Source organism: Vipera ursinii (assembly GCF_947247035.1).
Source record: "Vipera ursinii genome assembly, chromosome: Z".
NCBI lineage: Eukaryota > Metazoa > Chordata > Lepidosauria > Squamata > Viperidae > Vipera > Vipera ursinii.
This window is the reverse complement of record NC_139517.1, coordinates 45836764-45852313: the sequence shown is the minus strand read 5'-3', so window position 1 is coordinate 45852313 and position 15550 is coordinate 45836764. Positions and strand designations below refer to the sequence as shown.

Sequence of the window (15550 nt, the reverse complement as noted above, 5' to 3'; positions counted from 1 at the left end):
AATAAATAATAGGAGTCTATCAGTTCCAGGGAGTAGGGGTCCAAAGAAATAAAAACAGTTTCACCCAGATCAAAAGCACGATGTTGATGGTCCGCTAATTGGTGCTAACCATGCGCTGCCTATAGCTGCCTATAGCTGCCTATCCGGGCCAGCTTTCAGGGCTCCCTGGCAGGACAAAATTGGCCGTGAGCTCCACTTCCCCTCAACTGCACCTCCATGACGTCAATATAAATATGATAGAGATCTTAAAATGTATGGTTTTTATAAAGACCAGACAATGTTTGATCAGATATTGCTGACCCCTGATGAAAAACTGATCGAGAAATTACATAATTTCTTATTAAATTTGAAAATAGAAGATGAACAACTGAAAGAAACAATGACACAATAGGTAAAAAATGGATATAATATAGAATTAAAGAAATGGCAAAATCTGTGGGAAAGTATAAATTAACAATGACAACTTCTTAAAAAAGTGAACATATAAAATGTTTTACAGATGGCACTTACCACTCATTAAATGTTCATAAACATGTCTAGTAAATGTTGGAAATATAACCAAAACCCAGGCACATATTACCAATTGTGGTGGACTTGCGGTAAAGTAAGAAAAATTTGGGTTAAAATAACCAAACTTGGTTAGAAAAAATGTTAGAGAAACATAGATTTTAAACCTGAACTTTTCTTATTAGGTATAGTACCAGAAAAAATTGATAAACGAATTGTATATCTAACATTGCATATATTGACAGTAGTGAGGATTGTATTTGCTCAGCACTGGAAGAAGGAAAAAACACCATCAGATGAGGAGATAAGAAGATATTAGACTGTGCTGAAATGGGGAGACTCATACTGAAGATTAAAGGGAAAGAAGATACAGAATATTTGGGAAAAAGGGAAATTATTTAGTCTAACTGTTGCCTTCTTGCTTTTTGTAATCAGCTTTTGCACCAGAGAAATTTCATGCAAGTGTGGGAAAAGTGTGCATGGATGGGATATACTGGAGGGAATAAAGGAGTGTACAGGAATGATTGATGTCTTCTTTATGATGTAATGGCTCTGTGGTCTGATCTTCCTTGGCTAACAAAGTTTATAAAGCAATGCTACCAACTTTCTAATGCGTGGCACTTCTGGACGTAACTCTGCTAGCATTCCAGATTGTTGGCCACCCAGCTGCTTAATTTGATCAGATAAAGTGCTGCTTGATCAAGAAGTCTCTGCTTGGGTTATCTGATTAGATTGATATGGTATCTCAAGTTTAAGTAAGGGACTGGGACCTTACACTGGTACATGGTTGAACTTCAGTTAGTACTGAAGAATCTTCTTGGGTGAGAAGCTAAACATCCTGAAGTTTTTTCTTTTGATAAACACCTTTGGGATATAGAATCTGAGTTACTTGAAGTACAAGCCCACTTCTCTTACCAGTTCTTGTGATAATTATTTTGGGGAAGTGCTTAATTTTCTCTTTTCCAAATATAATAGATAAATATTTATGTTCTTCAATCAATGTATTTGTATCCTTATGTGTTCATCATATCTGGATAAGCTAGTCAAACATGGTAATAATTGCTTATACTATGAATTAAACCATAATTTTGCTTGAGATTTAGTGAATAAGCCACAGTTAACAGCATTTATATAATACGCTCACCCAAAATAAAAAAGTATTATTAAAGACTAGCATCATATCTGTGGCCCAATAAATCAGATAACTAAAACTCACAAGTGATATTCTTGGATTAATTTCCCAAAGAAATTTCCTGACACTCATTTGTAGGAAAAAACAAACCAAAACTTGTGACATCTTTGGGATTAACAAATTTATTTTCAGATAGTCTTTTGTGGATCATGTCCAATAGATGGATTAAAATTCTGTATGAGATTTTATATTTAATACAGTTATAGAATTTAAGAGTTGCTTTGAGAATCGGCAGACAAGCTAAGCAGTGATCATATATACACTATAAAGAAAATCTTGTGTTACCTCAAAAGGCAGCAAATCTACAATCATGAATTTACAGTCTTCAATAGTTTATACATTATACACATTATTGTATTGGTCATTATTTTGTAATATGACAAAAATAATACTGATTTTTACAAGCAAGGGATAAAGAACTGCAGGACGTTGCGTAAAGTCGCTTTCGCTTTTGCTTAGTATTGACTTCCTACAGTTGCCGTAGAGAGGCAAAACGGAGAGCAGGGAAGAAAGATGGCTGCGTTTGCTGCGGCGCGGCGATTTTCAGGTTTGTGAATGAGACGAAAATCCAAAGGGAAATTTCTTGGATCTGGTAATTGAGGACGAGTAGAGGAATCAAAAAAGATAGCTTACTGTTGCGAAATTATAGATGCCTCTAAAACTGTGTAACTACATTTGTATGCAGGGGCGATATTATTTGAGATACTGTACAGCGTGGGGAACTATGACCCTTTTATGGGTGGCTCAAGAATTCTGGGAGTTGAAGTCCACAAGTCATAAAAGGGCCATAGCTCCCCACCTTTGCTGTACAGCTCAATTGTAATACTTCGATTTAATTGGGCTTCCTAGCAAAATGAAGATTTCAAGTGTATTTTCAAGCATGAAAGAGCACCCGCCTAGCTTTTATAGTTGGGCCTGCTGGTCAATATAGTTTTGATGAAGTGACTGGTGCACATGTTGCAGGCAAAAGAAAGTATCAATGAGAGATTGTAGTTGGATGGTGATGCAGTTACAGCTTCTGACTAGCATTGCTATCTAAATTGTGGTCAGCAAGTTGTTTTCCATCCCAGTTACTCTATTTTGTGCAAAAGTAAAGATAGACGAAGATGCTCTTCATAAGTTGATTTATGGTAGAGGTTTGGCATTGTAATGGAGGAGGGGAGACTTGCTGGTTTGCACATTTCCTGGGAAGCTACTGTTTTATTACTTCAGCTTCATATCGGGGCTATTTCATGTTGTTATGAAATAATAGTATTAATTCATCTTACTAGTACTGCTGTTCCATACATCTTAATGTTTTGACACAATCTTGAAACAAAATACATTGCTTATTAGATTTATTACTTAGGAGTAAAACATGCAAGGGAAATATAGGAAAATGAAATTATTAAAAACGGAGGGAGAGGAGAGATGGAGGAAATATAAGTGGCTTCACACAATGTTCTAGGATATAATTTGGTTTGTTTGATTTCTTTTATGACAGAAGAATCCAGCCAAAATTAAGAAAATCATTGTTTAATAAGATGCGAAAACATGATATAGGAATGATAGCTATAGAACACTATAAAAAAGATACTGATTTTAAACACTCCAAGAGTATGGCTTCGTGTTATTGGGTAGTTCAAAATTGCATGTATTTTGACAAAATCAAAACTGTATTTTAAATTATGATATGAACCAGCCTGATAGTATTGTAGGATTTTTTTTCTTCCATGCATGGCTTTGCTAGCCATGTATACTGAAATGGCTATCTGCTTAATTTGGCTATTTAAACAGGAAATAACTATTTCCCCTATCAATTTTCCAGTGAATAAAAAACAAAAAAATCCTGTCCAATGCACTCAATGTGCATTGTCATTACTATAAATAGAATTGATCTCTCTTGACAATCCACTCTTTCTTCAAATATGCTCCACTGTTATTAAAAATTGCTGCACCTGGATCTGATTCTTAATCAAGATAGGATAATTTCTTCATATCATTTCATAATTCCTAAATGGACAATAATTTTGAGTTATAATCCAGGAAGAAGTTTCTGCATGTTGCTCATGTTCTGTTTTGCTTCTTTTTTTTTTGTAGTTTTACGATCTTTTTGCTCTTTGGTCCCTTCAGTCTACAGTGGCTCATGCACTGTAACCCCAATTTATCGACTGTCTTCATTTCATATCTCTCAGAAGCAGACATCCACAGGTTATATCAAAAAGCCTTTTCTATCTTTAGGCAGTACTTTATCTGGACTTTCCTTCTCTATAATAAACAGGTAAGCGTTGTTTAACAGATATGAATTTTCATAAATATGGATTTAATATCTTTATGATTATTTCTTTATTTTAAAAGTTTATAAGTTTTCCCATCTTGTGAAATACAACTCTGGACAGCTAATAGCAATAATAAAAACACAGTGATAAAACAGTCCAGCAAGCAAAAAGGAAAAATGTAGCACATAATTCAGCAACTTCCATCCAACTGTAAGTCCCCCAGGCTTTAACATTGCTATCCCAATGCCAGATTCCTGGAAAGCTAAGAGGGTGGAGACCTGCCAGATATTAAGGGAGATAGTATTTTGTAATATCAGAGTTTACAACATTATATATTCTACTATCTTTTTTCTTTTCATTATTTTCACAGTTTGGTTTGTAAGATATTTTTACCTGGAGAAAATGATTTATTTATAAAGTGCCTCTTTTAACTTCAGTTGAGTCGATTTATAATAATGCCTATTCATAATTCCGCCCTGAGTCCTTCGGGAATAGGGCGGTATAGAAATCTAATTAAATAAATAAATAATGTCTTTTGTTTGGTTTTAGCTTGTATGTTAAGCAAATTCAGCCAATTGTAGCTTATTCCATAAACCACAATTGCATAAAACATGGCTAGTATAATGGTTGAATCAGTCCACTTGTTGCAGTTCTTGTGCAATAGTTCTTGATCTCAAAAAACCCCACCAGGACTCCCCAACTCCCAGGCCACAAACTGGCCCTTGACCACCACCTACCACCCCCTGTCGATGGAAAAATTTTCTTCCATGAAACCAATTTCTAGTGCCAAAAGGGTTGGGGCCACTGTTCTATTAGATATTTCCTTATTGATTTGCTCTATACTGTGTTTAAGGATTGAAAATAGTTGTCCTCGGCAAAATATCAAGAACTCTACTTAGATAGTTAAATAAGTATCTATATGTTATAATAATTGCTAGGCATAGTAGCTCATTATAGTGATGGAAGACCCACATAAAAGTTCTATTTCTATTTCTAAGATATTGACTAAAGGAAGTATTGTAGAAAGAATTTGAGGTATGTAGTCAAGTTCCAACATAAAGATGATTCTATTATGAAGGAACTACTGTAAGAAACAGTAAAAGCAAACATAATTCTGTGATGCAAATGTGAGGGGGGATTGCTTTTTTCTGGAAGGCAGATGTATGCTTTGTCCATTATTGACTAGATTGTTTTTCAGTATCATTTATATGACAAAAATAATTTTATAAAGACATTTGAGAATAGAAGGCCAATGTTTTGAAGAACTGATGGAATTGTTGATGCACACTTTCTGTGCTACTCGGGCAGGAATTAATACATTAAATTTTACATTACATAAGTAGTGAATTGGTTTTATGTTTTCTTGATTCAATATAAATATTAGAGTGGCACCTCTGCTTCAAAATATCCTTCATCAGCAAGTAAGGACAGTTACCAGCTACAGCTTGCGAAAAGGAAAAAGAAAAACTGTGAAACCAGTGATTAAGAGATTTCTTCGATTGCACTGTGGCCTCTGGCTAAGAAGAAAGGTAAGGATGTTTTCTTCATTAAACATAGGATTTTCTTACGTCACCCTTTCCTATTTATAAAGAAATAGAAAATGATCAAAATGAAGACTATGCCTGCCTCTATAGAGGTCTTAATAATTTGTGTTTTTATATATAGGCATCTGTGTTTTGAGATTTAAAATTTTTATTTTCTGGTTGATAGGCTGGTTACAAGAAAAAGGTGTGGAAAAAATCAGCTAGCCGGATGAAGCGCTTACGGGAACATGTATTCTGCAACAAAACACAGAGTAAAATGCTTGATAAAATGACTACTTCCTTCTGGAAAAGAAGAACATGGTATGCCAATGATCCCTATCAGAAATATCATGATCGTACAAACTTTCACTTGTGAATTGTTAACTGCAATTAATCATTTATCCTACTTTTTAAGCAGCCATGTAGGAAACTTCTATTAAATTACTTATGAACAATAACAGATTAAATATTTATGGTGTGTTTTATTTGCACAAACTGATTGATATAGTTTATATGACTTACCATAGTCACAAGTATCACAATCTAAATATTGTGAATCTGTATGGTTTGGTATTAATGCCTGTGTTTCAATCTTGCAACTTTCCTCAGACATTTTTTTTATTTAGATAGTGATTTATGTGATTACCCAGCTCAAATTAATAATTCTGGGCCATTTTCCTGCTTCTGACTAGGCATGCACAATTTAAACAAGTGCTCTTGGAGAATAATATAACTATTTAAAAGAGTTATGCATTTGCTGTTATTTTTTAATTATAAATATTAAAGAAAATGAATATATTTCTCATGGTAAATATTGGGGTAAATTTAACTTACTGCTTGCTCTCTTATCTGAAAAAAGGAAGGCATACTGATCTCACTATTTCCTCAATTATTTAAAGCTCAGAAGGGAATTCTTGATAATTATCTCCAAAAACAGTTGGAGGTTAGTTTTGGGTGAGAGAATAATTGATACAAGGTCATCAACTGAACTTCAAACTGATGAGAAATGTGAATTTAATTTTCTCTATTCTTGGTTTGAAACTAATCAGAATGTCATTCTGACTCTCCAAGTAATTCTTTAGTATCTCTGAGAGATCTTAAGAAACTTTTCAGTAACAACACAGAAAGTATTGGGGAGATAGAACATTTACAAAAAATAGACCACTACAAAAAGCATACAATTAAGCATAATATTATTGAACAAACAGCCATTCATTTCAGAAAAGAAAAATTTAAGACTTTATTTTCAGTGTTTACAAAACATTGACCTTTGGAATATTGTTGTAGTGTCTGATCATACAGTTCATTCTTTAGTGCTCTATGCAATTTGCTATAACTCAAAAGGGGAAAAACACCTTAATTACCCAGATTAGCCTCAGATATTAGACATTAAGGTAAATTTCCAAATGCAGACAGCGTGCCAAATATAAAATATGCTACTGCAAAAAAATTACTTATGAAACATTTAGCACAAGAACACTTTTATACATTTAATACATTTATCTTGCAGAGTACAGTTTGAAAGTAGTAGACTGTGTATGCTTGGCTAGGGACCATCCAATATTATATTCAGAAATTTTTTCTAAATATCTTATTTCATAAGAATTTTATTTCCTGTTTCCACATATATTCTTTTTGCTTAATTTTTGTTTGCAGATTTTGTCTTAAATATGGAATTTTTCTGCCTCATATATTTATATCCCACCTTTATTATTTTTATAAATAACTCCGGGTGGCTAACCTACCTAATACTCCTTTCTCCTATTTCCCCTATAACAACACTCCTGTGATGAGGATTGGGCTGAGAAAAGAGTGACTAGTCTAGTCACCTAGCTGGCTTTCATAACCTAAGGTGAGACTAGAACTCACCGTCTCCCGGTTTCTAGCCTAATGCCTTAACCACTAATTGTATAAGAAGTTGCCTTTGAGCAGATAAAAAGTATTTCTCCATTTGCCCTCTTTTAAGTTTTCTAATTGGCAGCAGCAATTCAAGTTCTTTGGCAGCCTTTTGAGGCATCTGAATCTTCTAATTTGGAGATATCACTATATCCGTGATATCATTGCCTTTGGTAGGCAAAACTGAACATTGCTTCCTGTGTCTCCAGAGTGAAGATGGAAAGACTAAGGCAAATATACCAAATTTAGGGCCTAAGCAACAGATAATGGTCAGATTATTAATTATCAAAAAACCAAAAGTTATGATCTGTTCAGAGACCTGCTAATATAAATGTTCATGGCAAATTAATGGGAATGTTATAGAACAGGTTCAGTCTTTTAAATATTTCAGAATGGTTATCGACAGGCACTTCAAGACCCTAATTCAGTTTTTAAAAGAGAAGGTAAGAAGGAGTGCAGCAGCTATCTTAAGGCCTTTCTTTATGAAAGAGGTAGTCATAGACTAAGCTGGCTAAAAGTGTTTGAGATCAAAGCAATAATACAACTATTTTACAGGTTTCAAATATGTGCCTAGAACATAGAGCTATTCAATCATCTATTCTAAGAGACATATTTTGGGTTTCACGATGCACTCCAAACATAAGCCAAAAATGGAATGGGTCAAGTATGTGTTAGTTATTGGCTTAAATTAATTCTCGACCCAAGAGGTTTGGCTATTCTGACTGTTAAAAGATAAATTCCATTCTTCTTGGTGGAAATCATTTAAATTCCACCCCAAAATACTGTGAACTTTCTCCTAATGCTTTGCTCTTAATAATTTTCAACAGGCCAATTAAATATTTAAGCAACATGCCAAAAAAAAATTCCAGAATGATTTCATCCAGATTCACCTTATTTTGTACCAATGAATCTATAAAAAGTATTACCGGTACACCTGCCTATTGTTTAATATTATGTCCCAAAATGTCAAAAGAGGTTTTACACTGGTCTCCGAAATACCCTTCCATCTGCCTTTTGAATATATATAATATATCATATACGTGATATATGAAAGATGATGATATATATCATCAAGTTACAGAAACCTCCTTCAAAAGGCAGATGGAAGGAGATATATATACTGGCTATGATAGAAATAAACAACTGTTTCAAAAGGTAAATCCAAATATAATCTATATCAAATTTAATTGTATTGTTTTGATACTGAGGTACTTATTTTTATGGTCTATGACCAGTAATAATAAACTACAGATTATAGACCTAAATCACAGGCTTATTTCCTCATGAAAAGAAATATAGATTGGATATTTGGTAAATGTAGGGTATTGTAATACTGTGCTAGGTTTGCATTACAGGTAGCAACCTTAGCTGTTATGCAGCCAAATAAGAGAGTCAGATCTGGTTAGTACTTGGATGGGGATTACTGTGCAATTCTAGGAAGATGGCTAGATTGAAAAGCTGGAAATACAATTTGGCATGAAGGCAAAGGCATTCCACTTTCAGTGATATTTTAAAAGGTCCCTGGACACAGGGCAAGATTCCTTTATATATTGGAATCTTCTCTATAGTCTCAGTTCATTTTATAATACTAAAACTGCTTGCAGCAGGAACATGTGCTAATGGAACACATCAGATATTCCTGATATGATCCATTGATGCCTCCACATCTGCAGTTCAACTCAGTCATTTCAGACTGAGTGATGTGGAAATTGGAGTTGGTTTGGATGCACATTTCGCTTCTGATATTGACCCAAAAAATAATGGAAAACTAAAACAACTATTCCATTAAGTGTGTACAGTAAAAAAGCACATCATTATTATATGGAAATGTGTTACTGAAAATAAAAATAGTCCCAGGATTTTGATAGAAAGTATGTGCCTTGAGTTTTCAAATCCCCAAAACTAATGGGTTTTGCTACATGTATCTTAACAATTTATTATAGCAGCGAGGACCAATTTGTTTCCAACAATATTGCAGATTAAAAATCCACCAATTACTATGTAGCCATTCATGATTCTCACTGAGTTATATAGAGGCATACAATTCAACTGCAATTAGTACATTTGCTAGATACAAATAATTTTTTACAATGAATTCATATGAGAGATAAGGCAATTTCAACAATTTCACTTCAGTATTTACAAAACAAAGTCCAGAACAGTAATATTTTTAGTAAACAGCTGATCAAAAAGACATTGATTAGCTTTAATTAAAATAAAGTGTTATAGAATTTGAGAAGAAACATCTTTTTGGCATAAAAGAATATAAATTTACCAGCTTTTTTCTAAAAAATTCAATTGTATATAACACAATGGCAAAACTCTACTTGTATGTCTGCTATTGTTTCAAATAATAACGAAGTAGATGAATATGTATGAGAGAGACAGACAAAATATGCCTATAGATTCTTAATAAATATGTAAGTTGACACATTGATTTTGAGATACCTGTCCTATGACTGAATATTTTCTAGCTGCCATTTAAGTTCTTGATTTACTGATTAAAATGGCAACAGGTCCAAATTTAGTTTAAATGGGAGACAATTGTTTTATTATTTTTTCGTATAATGCTAGTGATGTGTTGCTGATACAATAGGGTTTAAAAAAAAAGCATTAGGAAGTTCCAGACTAATACTGAAGCACGCTAAGAAAAATCCTATATAGGTAGTCCATGAATTAAGAATATAATGGAGCCTGCCCATTCCACTCGTAACTCCAAAACTTGTAGAGTGAATCTCATACTTAGAATGAGATCACTCCCTTGCTTGTTAAGACGCACAGGGCTCGTTAAGTGCACATGAGGCATCTCAGGGTGGGGAAGGCCTTTGGGGGGGCCTAGTGATGGAATAGGCCCCCAAGGCACCCCTGACCCACTCAGATACCTCATGCTTCCCCCTCCCTTCCTGCTGCGCCAGACTCACTTATCTTGAAAACATCCGTCTCCTCTCTGCCACGCTTTCTGCCTTTGAGGGAAAGTCGATGGAAACTCCTGGGTGCCCGTAATGTTGTGTGAATTCAGGCACCGATCCTCATTTGCAGAGAATGGGAGCCTGAACTCTCGCAGTGTTTGCGGTGACTATCTCCTGCTCCCACCCCCAACTCCTTTCCGCCATTGCCGGAACAATTTTCACCAGGACGGAGACCTTGGAGAAACTGGAAGCTCCGTCTGCATGCAAATGCACACTTAGAAACAGAGCGCCTCACTTTGTGGTTCTGTTTTTGCTGGAAAAAGCCATTTCTCAAGCCCCTTCCTGACGAAAACAAGCCTCCGGAGCGAGCATGCCTCACTCTTCTTGAGAGCAATCCTGTGAAAACAAGTCTCCAGAGCAAGCATGCCTCGCTGCGTTTTTGCAGGAAACAGCCATTTCTCAAGCCCCTTCATAGCGAAAACAAGCCTCCGGAGAGAGCGTGCCTCTCTCTTTGGCTACGTTTTTGCAGGAAACAGCCATTTCTCAAGCCCCTTCATAGCGAAAACAAGCCTCCGGAGAGAGCGTGCCTCTCTCTTTGGCTATGTTTTCGCAGGAAAAAGCCATTTCTCAAGCCCCTTCCTAGCCAAAACAAGCTTCCGAAGTGAGTGCACCTCACTTGTTTTTGCAGGATTGCTCTTAAGAAGAGTGAGGCATGCTCACTTCTGAGGCTTGTTTTCACTAGGAAGGGGCTTGAGAAATGGCTTTTTCCTGCGAAAACCTAGCCAAAGAGCTTGTAGTCCCTGCCAGATCTCCATTGGGATAAAAAGTCTTTTAGCTCCTATAGAGCGCTTCCAAACACAGCCAGTCCCTGCATTTGGAAGTGCTCCATAGGTGCTGAAACATCAGATCTTCACCAGATCTGGCAGAGACTGCAAGCTCCATTTGCCTGGAATGGGGCGCTTGAGAAACGGAGCCTTCTGCCAGATCTCCGTTGGGATAAAAAAAATGTTTCAGCACCTATGGAGCGCTTCCAAATGCAGGGACTGGCTGTGTTTGGAAGCGCTCTATAAGCGCTAAAAGTCTTTTTATCCAAATGGAGATCTGGAAGAGACTGCAAGCTCTGTATGCCTGGAATGGTGCGCTTGACAAACAGAGCGTTCCTTTCTATGCAGTCACACAGGGTCCTTCAAAATGCAGGAAATCCCAGCATTTTGAATAGCCCCACTAGAGCACAAACGCTCCACAATCCACAATGCCAAACCCTAACCCCCACCCCAGGGCAACCACGTTCCTTCACTAACCTCCTTTCCAGCTCCATTCTCCATGTACAAGGCAACAAAAGAAGTTTGTGGAATTAAAAAAAAAAGATCAATCCAACTTCTCACAAAAAATGGATCTTGCAAAGTTGGAAGGTCTGATTGAACTATTTTGTTAATCGGTAGTCCCACATGCTTCTTTTGTTGCCCTGCAGCGGTGGCGGAGAACAGAGCTGGAAAGGTGATTAGTGAAGGGAGGCTTTGCAGAAGCGAAGGAAGATAGGGAAAGATCTGCTGTGGCCGCCACTGCCTCTCCATCAGCATCAGGGCTTGGAGGCTTGTTTTCGCCAAGAAAAAGCCATTTCTCAAGCTCCTTCCTGGAGAAAACAGAGCCAAAGCACAGTTCGCTCTTATTGAGAGCAATCCTGTGAAAACAAGCCTCTGAAGAGAGTTCACCTCGCTCTTATTGAAACAATCCTGTGAAAACAAGTCTCTGGAGTGAGTCAGCCTTATTGAGAGCAATCCTGCTCTGCGTCTCCGTTTCCTTTCACTCAGAAGGAGCAGACAAACTCAAACCTGCCGCTCAATGAGTGAGGATGATGATGAGAAGAGTGGTGAAGATTTTGCCGGCCGGTCAGGCAAGGAGTAAGTCAGGTGGGGCAGGTGGCTGGCTGGGGAGGGGGATCATGGCCTCTCAGATGGTTGCTGTTGCTGCAAGAGCCTTGGTGGAGCAGTGGGCTAATGCCTCCTTAAGTAACACCAGCTGCCTGCAATTAGTGCAGGTTCGAGTCCTACCAGGCTCAAGGTTGACTCAGCCTTCCATACTTCCGAGGTAGGTAAAATGAGGAGCCAGATTGTTGGGGGCAATAAGCTGACTTTGTAAAAATGCCGCTGGGGTGTGTGTGAAAGCCCTAATAAGCAGGCATATACATAGAATGAAGGCTATTGCTAAGCACATTGATTTGTGCTTCTTAGATTGTAAGCTGCCCTGAGTCTTCAGAGAAGGGCGGGATATAAATGGGATTTTTTTTTTTAAAAAAAAGGGACCTGGTCCCGCGATGCCTCCCCACTCAGTTGAAGGCTTTGTTCCTACCCTCACACTAAGGCTGCCGCACGTGAGTGAGCAGCGCACCTGGGCCACGGACAGCATTGGTTCCAGCGCCTGACCAACTCCGATTCCACGCTTTGCCCCATAGGCATGCAAACAAAGCAAACACTTCCCCCCTCCCCCCCGAGAATGGAAGCTTCCAGGAACCATGATCTCTTGCAGAGAATTTGTGTTTGAACCCGCACAATATTACGGCACCCAGGAGCTTCCATTGTCGGCGCGAAAAGCATTTCCAAGCCGACTCTCCCTCAAGGTGAAAGAAACCGTGGCAGAGAAGAGACAGAGTTTGCAAGGTAAGTGAGTCCAGGGCAGTAGGAAGGGAGGGAGAAGCAGTTGTGGGTAGTGGGGAGAGGAATAGGGTGAATATTGCAGAACCTCTGCGGTCAGTCACTCGTAAGGGCAAACGACTGCTGTGACACTGCAATAGTCGTAATTTTGGGATTTGCCCATAAACATTAGGGGGCGCTGATCACATAACTTCGAACAAGCGTTAAGTGAACACTCGTAACTCGGGATTACCTGTATATTTACTTCAAACATCCACTTTATAATGTTGACAATGGAGACTGAAATATGAAGGAGATTAGATTAGTGCTGTCATATACAATCTAGCTATCTTCAGTGTCAACATGTTTATGTTCTACAGTACTTTTGTTTTTAATGAGATAGCTACAAAGGCAAACACAAATGTATATAGTATAATCTTCAAGATTTCACATGCTTTACACATATAGAAGACATCGATCCAAAGCTAAAATACACCAATCCTAGTATGTTGTCCTTGTTTTGAACTTTTCTATAATTACAAATGTATCATCTAACTACAGACTGTTGTAATCTATTCCAAAAGCTACATTACTGCTGAAATCTGCAAACTTCTCTAAATTAAATAAATGCTAACGTGAGCTGGGCGAATGAAAGGATTAAAATCATATGGACAGAGGATTGATTTGCACCGAAAACTAATTATGATTTGCACCCTAGTATTCATTAGTGCAACCATAAACATGCCTTAGACATGTCGCACAATAGCCCACTAAAATGATCAACATGTTAGATAATACTGTACCAGTGTGTTTTTATACAGTGAATTTCTCAATAGCATAATTGTAGCTCTATAACTGTGAATGCAATGTCTACCTGATTTCATAGTTGAACATAATGATATCAGTCTTAAGTAAATTATGGCATCAACACAAAGATTCAACAGTGCTATAGTCCTATAAATATGTGTCTCATCTACATTTCTAAGGCTCCAGTGGGTCCATTTTTATACAGATTTAGTGACAGAATATACAGTAACTAACTCCATAAATGAATACACAGAAGAAATAGTAACATATTTAGATCTGTTTTTACATTTTCACTACTTGTCAAAACAATCTTAATACATCATTCACAGTCTGAAAAATCTGTCGCCCCTATCAGTCCACATTATATTTATTATTAAACTCCAAATAAATATAATTTTAAAACAGATGAAGATTTCATTTTCTAAGTTCATTAACAGAGCTAAAACTAAAATAATGTAACTTAATGGTTACAAATATTGAACCCCATTACTGTAGCTTGGGAAAAAACTTTTGTGCAAAGAAATCAGGGTTAGAAGAAACATTGCTTCTGCCAATGGAAAATATAATGCAACACAAATGGCAGCGTAAGAAAAGGGGAACAAGAAAGTTCATTTCTAAAATGCTACAATATCACAAACACATCCCTCTCACCACTGTTCCCCTCTCCCCCACACACATACAATAATGTAGATCTTTTAAGGCAGAAGAGAGGCATTCTGTGGATCTTGGTGCTGGATGGTTCCTCACAGACTTGTGGTTGTAGAAGATAAGGTACTTTTTTTCCTGAAACGAGGTCTAAGGCTCCTAGGCGGTGCCTGCCAAAAGCATAACACAAATGTTGATTTTTCTATGTATACAATTTGTACAAAGCAACTTAATGTACATAAGTATTTAGCAAGTATGAATAATCAACTCAAATGGATCCTGAAGCAACCTTGATTTTCAGGAAAATATGTTGAGTAAAAGTTACTCTTGGTACAAAGATAATCCACTGTTCTGATATGATGCAAAGCACCCTATAAGATCTATAAATCATTCCAGCCAACTTATTTTAAACATGGGCATTAGAAGTTGCAGTCCTGTGTGGTTGGAGAAAGCTAGTTTAAAATATTATGTTCAACATTATATTGCATTGTTTTAATTTACTATGTCTTTTAGCTGTGTATTTGTTGGTATGCATTTTTATCTTTCCTTTTCTTCAGGAGTTCAGTGACTTACATTCATTTTTATTCCCAGAACAGCAATCCTTTATTCCCACATAGTAAGCTCAAAATAGTTTGAGTTGAGGGTAGATGACTGGTCCAAACTTACTCCATTAATTTCCATGGCTGATTTGAACCTGTGTCTCCCCAGGATGATTTTAGTGCCTTATCCACTATTCCACAATATTCCCATTGTAGAGCTAATTTAGATTTTCAGTGATAGCTTGAAACAATTTGGGATGAAACACACGGAAATGCACAGTTCAAACTTATTTCATTGGAAATAATTCAGCATGGTTTAGTACCAAACTGGACTTTGCCTCTGCCCAAATGTTCTTTATAACCTGAATCAACATTCTTCTATCTGCTCTGCTAGAGGATACAGTCAATGGTAAGTCACATAATGAATATGCCTGTTGCTAGGGTTCTGGTACAGTCAAAACTGGAACATATCTTTTAGATTTCCACAACTCCACTACACAATCTTCTATCTCCATAACCATATTCTTCTGAAACTCAGAAGCCTGTTACGTTTCATTCATTATGTCAGGCTGATTACACCGAAGAGGAAAAAAATTAGCCATCATTGCTTTCTAATGTTTTACATATTTTATTCTAACCCTGTA

The 15550-nt window shown here is 36.9% G+C and overlaps 2 protein-coding genes across 5 annotated transcripts in view; one reads left to right on the top strand and one right to left on the bottom strand.

The window, feature by feature from the left end:
* The first annotated feature begins 2186 nt into the window (after window positions 1-2186).
* MRPL35 (mitochondrial ribosomal protein L35) lies at window positions 2187-5938 on the top strand. The gene is made up of 4 exons (XM_083379081.1): window positions 2187-2246; window positions 3779-3959; window positions 5342-5486; window positions 5668-5938. The coding sequence occupies exons 1-4, from the start codon at window positions 2213-2215 to the stop codon at window positions 5854-5856; spliced, it is 549 nt and encodes a 182-aa protein (XP_083235207.1). The 5' UTR covers window positions 2187-2212; the 3' UTR covers window positions 5857-5938.
* A 5194-nt stretch (window positions 5939-11132) lies between these two features.
* Window positions 11133-15550, bottom strand: part of LOC310650383 (receptor expression-enhancing protein 1) — a 62766-nt gene continuing 58348 nt past the window's right edge. For 2 of the 4 annotated variants that reach the window (XM_083379319.1, XM_083379317.1), the window contains one exon: window positions 11133-14537. In XM_083379319.1, coding sequence (XP_083235445.1) covers window positions 14466-14537 — 72 coding nt within the window. In that variant the 3' untranslated portion in view covers window positions 11133-14465. The remainder of the gene's footprint in view (window positions 14538-15550) is intronic. The other 2 variants (XM_083379318.1, XR_014494359.1) reach the window with 2 other exon arrangements.